This window comes from Cibotium barometz, chromosome 52 (genome assembly GCF_041138505.1).
Source record: "Cibotium barometz isolate CiBa-2024 chromosome 52, ASM4113850v1, whole genome shotgun sequence".
Classification (NCBI taxonomy): domain Eukaryota; kingdom Viridiplantae; phylum Streptophyta; class Polypodiopsida; order Cyatheales; family Cibotiaceae; genus Cibotium; species Cibotium barometz.
In genome coordinates this window covers 33,108,815-33,123,927 of record NC_141097.1, presented here as the reverse complement: position 1 = coordinate 33,123,927, position 15,113 = coordinate 33,108,815, and the positions used below count along the sequence as shown (strand labels likewise).

General features: G+C 41.7%; 1 protein-coding gene across 1 annotated transcript; it reads right to left on the bottom strand.

Annotated features, from left to right (window-relative positions):
- Positions 1-11,103: 11,103 nt before the first annotated feature.
- Positions 11,104-12,063, bottom strand: LOC147609078 (dirigent protein 6-like). Its single transcript, XM_086788568.1, has one exon. It carries the CDS (start codon positions 11,978-11,980, stop codon positions 11,411-11,413), a length of 570 nt encoding a protein of 189 aa, XP_086644694.1. The 5' UTR covers positions 11,981-12,063; the 3' UTR covers positions 11,104-11,410.
- Between the last annotated feature and the right edge of the window lie 3,050 nt (positions 12,064-15,113).

Sequence of the window (15,113 nt, the reverse complement as noted above, 5' to 3'; positions counted from 1 at the left end):
TCCCTTCACACATAAAATTGGCCCAAAACCTCTTAGCCACATGTAGCCATACTCCTTGTGCTTCAGCCCATCTAATCAAATAAGCAAACTGCCGGCGCATGCTCTTGTTTTCCACATTTCTTCAAGCGTAGTTTTTCTGAAGGAAAATGGAGATCTTGTCTTCCACAGATACAATGTGTCTAATTCCTCTTAGCCTTAGGGATTTTCAAGGGTGCTCTACAAGCTAGTGAAGACAGTTTTTGATTTCATCAAGTCTACAGTGAGATTCAAGCTCTCCATCAAATTTGCAGGTGACTTTGGTAAAACAAAGATTAAGCATTCAATGTTTGGTCAAATCTTGTGTTTCTTGGCTTAATCCTCTACTAGACTAATTGCTATTGATGGGTTTAAAAGGAGTTGAGCTCATTTGAACTCTAAGGCCCCAGATCTGGACTCCCCGCATACTCTATTTTTTGCACACAAAATAAAGGATTATTTTGCTAATCAATGATTAATCACAATATTAATCACTTTATTTTGGTGCAATTGAGGGTTCAAATTAACCATTAGGTATTTGATACAGATCCCTATAACTTCAGACTGCAATTCGGAGATGGTTTGATACTCTAACCATTCAGTTTAGATATGTTACCCTTTGTTTTATGTAATTTTTGGGTGAATTTATGCTGATAAATCTGTTGTAATCATCACTTAAACACCAGATTGAGTTGTAAAAGGGTAGACATTGCCCTTTAATCTTAAAATTGGATCAAGAGGTAAGACCCCCTTCACATCATCATGAGCACGGCACAAGAGATAGCCAAATTTAATGGGGAGCAGTTTTATACATGGGAAATAAAAACCATGTATCTGCTCATGAGGAAAAATCTGTGGGGGGGCTAGTTGAGGGAAGAGATAAATGCCCAGAGATGAGTAGGAAAAATGAGTGGAAGAGCAGGAATGAGAAAGCATTAGGACTTATCACACTCAGTTTAAATGATGAAATCATTCATCACATCACACGGATATAATGGGCAAAAGATGCATGGGATGAACTCAATAAATTATTTGGCACTCAAGCAAAAAATTCAAAGATAAATCTGTTAATGCAATTCTACAAAGAAGGAAAGTGAACCTTTAAATCACACACTTGAACAAATATAAAAGCATTAAGCAACAACTAGCAGAAGCAGCCATTGGCAAGAAGGTAGAAGATGATAAGGCACTAGCAGTGCTTCTGAAGAGTGTGGAGACAAAGGTGAATATGAAAACATTGTAGCAACATTAAAGAATGTACCTGAATTGAAGCTCCATGAGATAGAAGGAGATCTACTAGAGAAAGAGACCAAGGTCAAAGAGAAGAAATGGCTGGACTCAACAACTAGAGAGGAAAAAACATTCTTCACCCGAGGAGGATTTGCTCGAGGACAAGGACGAGGAAGAGACAGAGTAGGAGGAAGGACCTTCACTTGCCACAACTGTGGAAAGCCAGGACACATGGCAAGAGACTGCTACAACAAACCCAGTGGTGGAGAAGGAACAACATTGGCAAACTTCATGGAGGGTCCTAAGGAAGTGGAGTCAGATCATCTTTTCTGAGAGAGAGAGAGAGAGAGAGAGAGAGAGAGAGAGAGAGAGAGAGAGAGAGAGAGAGAGAGAGAGAGAGAGAGAGAGAGAGAGAGAGAGAGAGAGAGAGAAACCCAAAGATCTGAAGGTCTATTGAGGGAGCTGATTTTTTATTATGCTGTATTTAGAGGATAGAAGGACGAGGATGTTTCTCAGTTTCTAAGGAGGATTGAATTAGTGGATTTGGGCAATAATAGGGAAAATGATGCCTATAAGCTAAGGATGGCAGATTTGTTGTTAGAAGATGCAACCATAGAATGGTTTAAATATGAAGCCATAGAGGCTGAGAGAGGAAGTTGGAATAATTTGAAGGAAGCCTTGAGAGGAAGATATGGGAAGCTAGAAAGATCTAAAGGTCTATGGAGGGAGCTTAGAAAGTTGAACCACCACAGTAAGGATGATGATATACTAACCTTAGTGGATAGGTTTGAGATAGGTTTGAAGCTATTTGGAGAAGGATTTTGAGAGCCTTGGGAGAAAACCATGTACCTCTAGACTTTTTAAAGAAGGATAAGTTTATTGAAGTGTTGCATGAGATAATCAAGGAGAAGGTGGATTTGAGAGATCCAAGAACTTTTGTTGAAGCTGTGAGGGTGGCAAAACTGACCAGTGGAGGAATAAGATGAGGAAGAAAGAGCTAGCAAGAAAGGAAAGGGAAACAAGTAGGCCTATGATGGCAACTTTGCCAATGAACTTACATGCACAGAGGGAGACCTATGTGGAAGCCCCAAGGGTTGAGGAACCATGCCGAGGGCAGAATAGATTACACCAAGAGATCCAAAGGTTGACTGAGCAGGTTGGCAGTTTGAATCTTGTTGTGCTGGAGGTTCTTAGGGCTGATTGGAATTAGCTTCAACCTCAGGTGCAATGTGGAGATATGAATATGATTGGAGCTATCATGGAAGAGGAAGAGTTCTTAGATGAAACTGATGATGTAGATTTGGATCATAGTCTGTTGAAAGCAAAGGAGGAAATTTCATGTATTGATATTCAGGAAACTTTGGAGAGTTAAATGCTAAGATGCATACTGAGGAAACTGGTGCAGGTTTGTAGGGTTATCTCAAGGAAGATAGCATTATTATAGACCAACATGAGTGTGTTCTAGAGGAAAAAGTGGACTCAGTGGGGATGTTGAGGATGATGTGGGTGGTGAAGCAGAGCTGGATGAAGTTTTCTAGGTTTTTTTGGAACTTTCCTTGATGAGATGGATGTTGATTGTTTCCATGAAGTTGATGATGGGAGTGGTGATGGAGATGATGGGAGTGGTGATGGAGATGATGCTGCGACCTTAAATGAGGGGATTCAGCTAGATGATTGTGGTATTCTTGGCTGTGGTCTGTGTCAAGGAGAGTCAAGGGTGTTTATGAATGTAGGGAATGGAAAACGGGTGTGATAGGAGGTCTAGTTGGGTTGTGCCATTTGATGAAAGTACAAGATTGAGTTTGTTTGCAGGGTGCTTGTAGACTTTTGATCCAGGTAGCTGGATTAATGTAGCTGTATGGTTTTGGAAGATGCTTTTATATCCTTTTGATCCATGAGGGTTTTGAAGTGCTGGATGCTGCTATTGATACTGTTAATAGAGGCTGTTAATAGAGGTGAGTGGAGTGTTTTATGAAGGAGAGTAGTTTTTTGCTCAAAAGATGCAATGAAACACATGAATGTGTTTCACCTAGGGGGTTGGGCTATATGTGAGGGAAATCCCGAGACTCTCCTAAGCATGATGTATAGATGTATGAAAGGTCCATAAGATGGTGCGAGAAGGAATCCAGGTGGCTAAAGGCGACGCATGACCAAATGGATAAAGGCACAGGTGCAGAAACGAAAATAGACACATTGTGGACAAATGAGGGAGCCGGGTGGCATGAGATCTAGATGAATCAAAGGTGGTGATGCGGGTTAAAGTGGAAGAATTGAGATTTTTTGAGAAGACTCTCCAAGATGATGTAGTGGTTCGTGTTACCACTAGGAGAGAGATAGAAGCCAGACTACTGTAGTTGAGGGGTTTGTAGTTCTGTTAATAGTTGCAGGCTAGAGTCCCTGCATATTTTCAAGTTAACAGAAGAGAAGACAATGCAGTGCAGGAGGATTTGGGTGGATCAGAGTAGTAGAAGGTGGCTGAAGATTAGAGAAGTGGCCTGGAGGTGTGTCCTTGGGTTCTTTGGGTAGCCCTTGTGTTAGAGACACAGTTCAGTCTAGTCATCTTCAATTGTAGCTGCTGAAGTGGAAGCTTGGAAGTGCAATCTCGTACAGGTCGACCTGACGGAGATCCTTGAGTTTCCTTGATGTTTTCTTATTATGTTGGTGCCCATGTCTCAGGGCTGTTGAAACAATGTTATTTTTGTCAAATTTGAAGCGAACAGAGAGATTGAATCTTGTTAGTTGAATTGATGTTCTAGTTGTGATGAAGGTGTTGTTTTCTTTGAGTTTATAGAGATGAAGCTTTTGTGTATGTGTTAGTCTGAGGACTGGGGAACACTTTTTGAGACAATATTGGCTCAATCAGCACCTGTTGACAATGTACAATGTCATCTGTGTTTTAACCGAGCTTCAGTATAATCAAATGTGGGTATAGAGGGCTTGTCCTGGCTTGTTTGAGTTTGGGAGAAGTGTTTGTGTGTCATAGTTAATAATTAGAGTAGTTAGCTGACAACAATTAGATGGGATTGAAGTCTAAAGGATGTTTCTAGGGAAATTGTAGGTCAGCTATTGTCAGTTGAGTGACTATAGGGTTGTATTCTTACTTAGTTTGAATGTCTTGAGTGTGTAGAGTTGGCTGTGGATGTAGAGGAGAAGAAACCTGAGTCATGTCAGTATAGTTAGTTGGATGGGTAGTCAGTTCTATGAGGAGGCAGATCTGACGGGGAGTGTAGTAGTAGGCTCCTATAAAAACACAAGGTAGCTTGAATTTCTCTAAGGTGATAAGAAGCGTCCTGCTCTATGGTCATAAGAAGCCTCGACCAAATGGTGTGATACTAGGAAATCACTGGCTGTCTTTACAACAAGATCCCGCTGTAAATTCATGTCCCTCGTCAATCGGGTATAATTCTTGCCTAATTTATGAACGATCACTTATTACATCAAGGCTAGATCATCTCAAGAAGGACATCTATGAAAAGAATCATCAATATCTTATATGCCTCATCATCATGAGAAGTTTGTGGTGTTTACAAATGGGAGAACCACCACACCCACCACTATCCATAGAGTAATGGGAAGTCTATGTCATGTTTTGGAGAGAAGTGTCTATGAAGCTATCACCAAGAATGACAAGGTTCTCAATCTTCTTTCACCTACCATATTGGACAAGGATCAAGATAAATCATCTTCGTGATCTAATGCACATATTAAAAAATGTGGCATCCAACATTTGGGACCATTTGATTGGTAAGAAGGATACTCTAGGAGCATGGGAAGACTTGAAGTTCATAGGTGATTTTGAAACAAGGCTAGAAGGAAGCATGGTAGAGGGTTGGTTGGTGCAAGAATCTCTAGTATCTTTCACAAGAGCATCCCACCATGCATCAATTATGGAGCAATGGGCATGATGAGTGAATGGTGTCGCATGTAGCAACATACAAAGAAAAACCAAGGAGGATGGATAGGGAAATGAAACATAAGGTAAATATATTTTGTATAGTGATGTCATCACAAAGTGGGTGGAAAGGTATGAAGAGGAAAAAAGGGCAAGAATTGAGGAGAGAAGGGCTTTTAAGAGACATCACAGATGCTTGACATATCCAGAAAACCTAGAGCTACTTCAATAAAGTTTATGAAAGCATAGATTTCTCTTATGTAATGGATATCTCTCTCATGATATTGAATAGCCCTCATAACATTCAGGCACAATGCTTGTGAGCCAACGCTCATTACATCAAAGACATAACATCTCAAGAAGGCCATCTATGAAAATCATCACCGATTCTCCCGTCCATGATTAGAAGTTGGTGGCATTTATAAAAGGAGTAACACCACACCTTTGTGTCATGATTTAGAGATAAGTGTGTGAGAAGCCATCACCAAGAATGACAAGGTGCTCAATAAATCATCTCGTAGACCTAAATTAAATGCACATATTCTAGAATGTGGTATCCAAAATTTTAGACCACTTGATTGGCAAGAAGGATACCCTAGGGGCATGGAAATACTTAAAGTTCATAGGTCATTTAGAAATCAGTCTAAAATGAAGCATAGCATAGGATTGGTTGGTGCAATAATCTCTAGTATACATCTCAGAGTATCTTTCACGAGACGACTGGATCCCACCATGCGTCAATAGTGGGAATGGTGTCGCATGTAGCAACATGCAAAAATCTCTAGTATACATCTCAGAGTATCTTTCACGAGACGACTGGATCCCACCATGCGTCGATAGTGGGAATGGTGTCGCATGCAGCAACATGCAAATGAAAACCAAGGAGGATGGATAGGGCAATGCAACACAAGAAGGTAAATATATTTTGTATGAACTCAATAGTGACATCATGATAAAGTGGGTGGAAACTAGGTATAAAGAGGTAAATAGGGAAAGAATTGAGGAGAGACAGTCTTTTAAGAGACATCAGAGACACTGGGCCATATCCAAAAAACCTAGAGCTACTTCCAAAAGATTGCAATATCTAATGGCTATATGAGGAGGGAATGGCGATATGTGCTAGACAAATTGCTCTTGAATCAAGAATGATATTTCAAAATGAGAGGATTGAGGAGCTCATGCACAAACCGGTGGAAGTAGATCAAGATGTGGATAAAGTAGAAGAACAATAGATAGCGCCAATTACCAATCAAGTAGATGGCTCCCACGTCCAAGATGATGAAGAAAATGCATCTGAAGATACTATTGATGCTATACAAATTGCTCCTCGATCAAGAATGATTCTTAAAAATGAGGAGGTTGAGGGGCTCATGGATGATGAGCTAGTGGAATTAGATCAAGATGCCACATCCAAGATGATGCTCCAAACACATTAGAAGATGCTAGTGATGTAAAGGGTGAAGATTCCACTAGTGGAATAGATCTTTCTGTTGATATTGGGGCCATAGAAGATGCTAGTGATGTAGAGGTTGAAGAATCCACAAATGGAATAGATGTCTTTGTTGATATTAGGGCCATGGATCTTGATGGCATGTATGGATTTGATTCAAGACATAATCACTGAATGGAAACCCTAAGTGATCACACCAATACATATATTTTATTGTTGTATAATTTTTCATAGTTTTTGGCTTGAAAAATTTAAGTAAATTTTGTATAATAATAATAATAATAATGTACTGCTTGCAACATTAGTCTCTCTTCCTGTTGGGTTTGAAGATTATCCTAGGGTTTCAAGGTTCTGATCATCTCGAGTATGGTGGCGGTGAAGGTATGGAAGAGCACGAAGCCTTTCTGGCTGTCCAGCACGTAGAAGCGCTGCGCCACCCCAGCCGACGCCGAGCGGTTGGAGGCGCCCAGCGTCAGTGGGGCCTCGAAGGTGGCCACCACGCCGAAGGAGAAGGGGTTGGAGAAGTTGCCCGGAGGAGGCGAACTGTACACCGAGGTGAAGTAGGTGTTATTCACGGCCGTGCTGTACACGGTGTTGTGGAGGTAGAATCTGTAGTGGGACGGCCCGGCGCCGGCCTTGATCTTCTTCTTGTGGCAAGACGCCGGCGTGGCATTGAAGCTGATGAGCGCCAGCAGCAGGCATGATGCGAGGAGCCAGCGGCGGCGGCATCTGGCCATATTGCGGGGGGCTTTTCAATACAGCGGTGATCACACAAAAGTACCTCGCAGGATTACTTGGGAAAATCCAAGACAGTCGGATGATAGTTCAGGGGTCTCTTGTAGTTCTGTTAATAGTTGCAGGCTAGAGTCCCTGCATATTTTCAAGTTAGCACAAGAGAAGACAATGCAGTGTGGGAGCATTTGGGTGGATCAGAGCAGAAGGTGGTTGAAGATTAGAGAAGTGGCCTAGAGGTGTGTCCTTGGGTTCTTTAGGTAGCCCTTGTGTTAGAGACACAGTTCAATCTAGTCATCTTCAATTGTAGCTGCTGAAGTGGAAGCTTGGAAGTGCGATCTCGCACAGGTCTACCTTAGGGAGATCCTTGAGTTTCCTTGATGTTTTCTTATTATGTTGGTGCCCATGTTCAGGGCTGTTGAAACAATGTTGTTTTTGTCAAATTTGAAGCGAACAGAGACATTGAATCTTGTTAGTTGAATTGATGTTCCAATTGTGAGAAAGGTGTTGTTTTCTTTGAGTTTATAGAGATGAAGCTTTTGTGTATGTTAGTCTGAGGACTGGGGAACAGTTTCTGAGACAATGCTGGCTCAATCAGTATCTGTTGAGAAGGTACAATGTCATCTGTGTGTTAATTGAGCTTCAGTATAATCAAATGTGGGTATAGAGGGCTTGCCCTGGCTTGTTTGAGTTTGGGAGAAGTATTTGTGGGTCACAGCAGCTGACAACTAGAGTAGTTAGCTGATAACAGTCAGATGGGATTGAAGTCTAAAGGATATTTCTGGGGAAATTGTAGGTCAGCTATTGTCAGTCGAGTGACTATAGGGTTGTATTCTTACTTAGTTTGAATGTCTTGAGGGTGTAGAGTTGGCTGCGGATGTAGAGGAGAAGAAACCTGAGTCATGTCAGTATAGTTAGTTGGACGGGTAGTCAGTTTTGTGAGGAGGCAGATTTGATGGGGAGTGTAGTAGTAGGCTCCTATAAAAACACAATGTAGCTTGAATTTCTCTAAGGTGATAAGAAGCGTCTTGCTCTATGGTCATAAGAAGCCTTGACCAAATGGTGTGATACTAGGAAATCACTGGCTGCCTTTACAACAAGATCCCGCTGTAAATTCATGTCCCTCGTCAATCGGGTATAATTCTTGCCTAATTTATGAACGATCACTTATTACATCAAGGCTAGATCATCTCAAGAAGGACATCTATGAAAAGAATCATCAATATCTTATATGCCTCATCATCATGAGAAGTTTGTGGTGTTTACAAGTCAGAGAACCACCACACCCACTATCCATAGAGTAATGGGAAGTCTATGTCATGTTTTGGAGAGAAGTGTCTATGAAGCTATCACCAAGAATGACAAGGTTCTCAATCTTCTTTCACCTCCCATATTGGACATTGAAGAATAAAGATAAATCATCTTCGTGAACTAATGCACATATTCAAGAATGTGGCATCCAACATTTGGGACCATTTGATTGGTAAGAAGGATACTCTAGGAGCATGGGAAGACTTGAAGTTCATAGGTCATTTTGAAACAAGGCTAGAAGGAAGCATGGTAGAGGGTTGGTTGGTGTAAGAATCTCTAGTATCTTTCACGAGAGCATCCCACCATGCATCAATTATGGAGCAATGGGCATGATGAGTGAATGGTGTCGCATGTAGCAACATACAAAGAAAAACCAAGGAGGATGGATAGGGAAATGAAACACAAGGTAAATATATTTCGTATAGTGATGTCATCACAAAGTGGGTGGAAAGGTATGAAGAGGAAAAAAGGGCAAGAATTGAGGAGAGAAGGGCTTTTAAGAGACATCACAGATGCTTGACATATCCAAAAAACCTAGAGCTACTTCGATAAAGTTCATAAAAGCATAGATTTCTCTTATGTAATGGATATCTCTCTCATGATATTGAATAGCCCTCATAACGTTCAGGCACAATGCTTGTGAACCAATGCTCATTACATCAAGGATATAACATCTCAAGAAGGCCATTTATGAAAATCATCACCGATTCTCTTGCCCATAATTAGAAGTTGGTGGCATTTATAAAAGGAGTAACACCACACCTTTTTGTCATGATTTAGAAATAAGTGTGTGAGAAGCCATCGCCAAGAATGACAAGGTTCTCAATAAATCATCTTGTAGACCTAATGCACATATTCTAGAATGTGGTATCCACATTTTAGACCACTTGATTGCCGCAAGAAGGATACCTTGGGGGCATGGAAATACTTAAAGTTCATAGGTCATTTTGAAATCAGTCTAAAAGGAAGCATAGCATAGGATTGGTTGGTGCAATAATCTATAGTATACATCTCGGAGTATCTTTCACGACTTGATCCCACCATGCGTCGATAGTGGGAATGGTGTCGCATGTAGCAACATACAAATGAAAACCAAGGATGATGGATAGGGCAATGCAACACAAGAAGGTAAATATATTTTGTATGAACTCAATAGTGACATCATGACAAAGTGGGTGGAAACTAGGTATAAAGAGGTAAATAGGGAAAGAATTGAGGAGAGACGGGCTTTTAAGAGACATCAGAGACACTGGGCCATATCCAAAAAACCTAGAGCTACTTCCAAAAGATTGCGATATGTGTCGCGATATGTGTTATACAAATTGCTCTTGAATCAAGAATGATATTTCAAAATGAGAGGATTGAGGAGCTCATGCACAAACCGGTGGAAGTAGATCAAGATGTGGATAAAGTAGAAGAACAATAGATAGCGCCAATTACCAATCAAGTAGATGGTTCCCACGTCCAAGATGATGAAGAAAATGCATCTGAAGATACTATTGATGCTATACAAATTGCTCCTTGATCAAGAATGATTCTTAAAAATGAGGAGGTTGAGAAGCTCATGGATGACGAGCTAGTGGAATTACATCAAGATGCCACATCCAAGATGATGCTCCAAACACATTAGAAGATGCTAGTGATGTAAAGGGTGAAGATTCCACTAGTGGAATAGATCTTTCTATTGATATTGGGGCCATAGAAGATGCTAGTGATGTAGAGGTTGAATAATCCACAAATGGAATAGATGTCTTTGTTGATATTAGGGCCATGGATCTTGATACAACCTCATTGGCATGTATGGATTTGATTCAAGACATAATCACTGAATGGAAACCCTAAGTGATCACACCAATGCATATATTTTATTGTTGTATAATTTTTCATAGTTTTTGGCTTGAAAAATTTAAGTAAAATTTGTATAATAATAATAATAATAATGTATTGCTTGCAACATTAGTCTCTCTTCCTGTTGGGTTTGAAGATTATCCTAGGGTTTCAAGGTTCTGATCATCTCGAGTTTGGGGGCCTCTCCCAGGGTTTTGGGGCTAAAAATGCGACTATATACATGGCTTAGCCATGTATTTGATTGCATTTATAACCGTGTTCGTACCACGAGATGACAACCACTTCTCACACTTCCTTCTTTTCTAAGTTTTCCTTCTTTTCTAAGTTATGCGGGGTTAAGTTTCTTGGGTAGACCCCCCATTCTCTTGTAATGGATCCAATGCCTCTTCTAAGATAGCGGAAGACGTGAAATCCTAAGGAGCCGACATCAAGTCACATAAGTATGGACAACAAAAAAGTTGGAAAACATGCAAAATCAAGAACTAACCTTGAAGCTACCTCGATGTCAAGACAAACACTTCTCAGCTCCCTTGTGGAGAGATCGTGAGATTCCCCAAAATTAGACAAAAAAGAAGCTACATAATAAAAACATTCTCTATAGTTACATGCTAGGGCCTTAGAGAAATAAAGCTAGTATTTAATGTGAGATTTTCGTAATAATAATTGATGTGAAGCAATGATGGTTGTGAGTCCCAATTTAGTAGCTATGATTTTCTAAGTAGAACATTACTTATTGTTGAGGTGATACCTCATGATGTGGGATCCATGCTTACCAGAACTAGAGAGAGCAATAAAGAATAAAGAATACTTACATCCGGACGTATAGAATGGCCTAGGTTATTGAAGAAAAAAGCAACGCCTAAGGTGAAGGTTCTTGGTTATTAAAGGCAAAAGGCAATGAGTTGAAGCCAGCAGGCATGCCAACAAGTGGTCTAGTAGTAGAGGTCGAGATCAAAGGAGAGTATCCATCGGGCAGGCATAACCGGCACGAGCTCGACGAGGCGATTGGTGACGAGGCCGCGCGCGAGGAGGAAGTCGCCGGTTCCGCCAACGACGGTGAGGGTGCGCACTTTCTGGGCCTCCACGATTTGGCCCATGATGGTGAGGGTGCCCTTGTAGGTGCCGTCGTCGATGGTGGCGGTGAAGGTGTGGAAGAGCACGAAGCCTTTCTGGCTGTCCAGCACGTAGAAGCCCTGCGCCACCCCAGCCGACGCCGAGCGGTTGGAGGCGCCCAGCGTCAGTGGGGCCTCGAAGGTGGCCACCACGCCGAAGGAGAAGGGGTTGGAGAAGTTGCCCGGAGGGGGCGAACTGTACACCGAGGTGAAGTAGGTGTTATTCACGGCCGTGCTGTACACGGTGTTGTGGAGGTAGAATCTGTAGTGGGACGGCCGGGCGGCGGCCTTGATCTTCTTCTTGTGGCAAGACGCCGGCGTGGCATTGAAGCTGATGAGCGCCAGTAGCAGGCATGATGCGAGGAGCCAGCGGCGGCGGCATCTGGCCATATTGCTGGGGGCTTTTCAATACAGCGGTGATCACACACGCAGGATTACTTGGGAAAATCCAAGACAGTCGGATGATAGTAGAGCTGAGCTGATGAGATGAGGAGTAGTAGATCTGACGGGTCCTATAAAAACACAACGCCGCTTGACCTGCTCTAAGGTGAGCTGGCAACGAGCGCGTTCGTGTGAATGTATTATATGCCAATAAGTCAGGATGCACGACGTCGTGCGTACGGTAAATGTTACTATGCTTATCAATTCGATTTACCACTACACGAAAGACCTAAGTCTATAATGAGCGTATATGATCAAATCCATGGTGTTAAAGCGTTGAGTTGGTGTGTAGCATGTGGATCCCATCATGGTCATTAATAAAAAGTAAAACAAGGTTAGCTACATTTGTAAATCAAAGTATCCAACCTAAAGAACGATGTGCAAGTGTCCAATTGATGTTTTGTTTCATGCTAATGCATCCGTAGAACAAATCTTACCGTGCTCATCATTAATATGATTTGACAACTAATCACGAAAACACGTTGTTAGCTTACAGCGTCGGGCTATACTATGCTTGGTATTGACTCTACAAAGCAAGATGTTTTGCATCCGAGTTCATTATTTCTAGTCTTCATTGCAATGCTACTCAGGTTATCATAATGGATAACAACCTACCTACCCACATGCAGCCCCAAACCTCTAACAAGTAGCTTATGTAATCAAGCTACCTCTCACATGCTGCCATCTTAGCACCCATGTACTTTGCCTCTAAACTTGATAAGGCAGCCGCCGTCAGCACGGCTGCTTCTTACTCCTCCTCCATGATGTAATAACACCATTCCCAAAGGAAACAAAAACCCGCTAGTAGATCTTCTATCCAAGATGCTACATGCCCAATTTGCATCAGTGTATCCAAACACTCTACAACTATATACCAGCCTCATAAAAGAGGCCATAATCCATTATGGACCTCACATAGAGTAGTGTGCATCTCCGAGGAACATAGTGTTGGTGATCGTCATGTAGATCAAGCTTCCCACTCTCTTCCTGTGTACATAGAAGCATTCTCCAAAATCTCACTTGCGTTTGCACTAAGCTTACCATTCTACTAATCCAATGGTGCAGAAATGGGCTTGTAGCCAACCAAACCATTTTTTGTCATACTGTCTCTGTGAGTCATAGCCATATTCCCTCAGGCATCCTGATAACCTTAATGCCAAGAAAGTATCTCAACAGATCTCAACTCATGCAAATCCTTCATGTCAAACTTCTTCAAGAGACCCTTTCGATTCTCAACTTCCTCTTCATTGTCACCCCCAATAATCAAGTCATCCACATAGATGGTGATGACTACAATCCCCTTATGACTCTTTTGCACATAGAGTGAATGGTAAGCCTCCGTCTCATAGGTTCAAGCCAATGGTGATAAGATACTATGCAGTCTTATGATGCCATGATCTCGGTGCCTACTTCAAGCCATACAAAGCCAACGGTGATAAGATACTATGTAATCTTATCATGCCATACTCTCAGTGTCTACTGTAAGCCATACAAAGCTTTACATAGCTTTCACACATAGTCAGCGTGACTGAAATCCTCATAACCAGGTGGCTATTCCAAATGTACTTCTTCTTGCAACTCACCATGTAAGAACGTATTCTTTACATCCATTTGATATAAAACTCCACCTTTTAATACAGCCCCTACAATAACAGCTCTCACGGTTGCCATCTTGGAGACATGGCTAAATTTCTCCTCATAATCAATGCCTACGTCTGAGCATAACCTTTGGCAACCAATCGATCTCACCTTGTACATGCTAATGCTTCCATCTGAGTTGTGCTTAATTTTGTAGACCCACTTACATCCAATAACCTTTTTAAACTTTGAACAAGGCACCAATTCCCATGTCTTATTTGCATCGAATGCAACCATTTCTTTATCCATGGCTTTCTCCCAATGTATATTCCCACCAATATCATCCTCAAAACATGTGGGATCAACTTCTTGCACAACCTTTGCCATGCATGCATAATGGTGAGCTACATAACCATCATGCATTAATATTTGAATATGGTTTTTGACCCTACACAACTTGCATGGTCCTAGATCTATCCTTGGTGTCCTTGTGGTGGTTGGCTTAGCCTTCCTTGCACCAGGTGTCATGATAGTAGGAATCCCCAACTCCTCATCAAGGCTCCGCTCTGAACCACTACACTCTCTATAAACATATGAATGCCCTATAGAAATGTGAGGCATACCAAGAGGTGCATGAACATTTCCTTTACCTATTTGTGATGCACTTGATGGATATGCAGGCCTAATTTTCTAACATAGTCCACTAGGTCCACTATCACTCGATGGTCTATCATCGGACCCAATACTAGAGGACTCTCTTGGTCCACTCAATGGTTGTGATTTCTTGACTTGTATTCTGTGCAACCACCTCCTCTTGTGCATCATTCCCAAACAAGTCTTTTACATCAGCATGCCAACTTCTTATTTCATCAAAGATAACATCCCTGCTTACCCTCATCTTATGTGTCAAAGGGTTATAACATCTCTGCTCCTTTTGCTCAAGGGGGCTAACCAATGAACATCTTAGTAGATGGAGGTTTCCTTGAGAATATTTTGGAGGATGCCATGGCCTCATGGCTTTTGTTATAGTAGATCAGATTAGAGACTTTATCGAGTCTATATAGTAGAGGAGGGTAATCACACTAGGAAAGGGAGATCGAGGTACCTTTTATCATTCGAGAGCGAGGTGCGGCTGTTGAGATGGTGTTAGCAACTAGGACACCTTCTGACCATGTAGAGGAGGCCAATAAGTAGGCAAACTTGATATCGAGTACCTTTTATCCTTCGGAAGCCAGCTAAGGTTGCTGAGATGCCATTATCTACTATGACACCTTCCGCACATGGGAATGTTAGAATTTGTGCATCTCACTATTGTGTTAGGATTTGGATCTTTTATTTGTGCCTTGTACTTTCTCATAGTCATGGGGATTTACTAGTCATGGGAGCATTTTTGCTATAGTTGGCCAGCTACACGCCTCCCTATATAAAGGCCACTTTTCCTCATCACATTCATTCACAGGCACTTGTTCTCTACACCATTTGTTGGCTAGTATTGCCATTGTAA

Bases quoted from the DNA above. Each gene is read 5' to 3' on its own strand.
- LOC147609078 (XM_086788568.1), bottom strand. From the start codon at position 11,980: ATGGCCAGATGCCGCCGCCGCTGGCTCCTCGCATCATGCCTGCTACTG.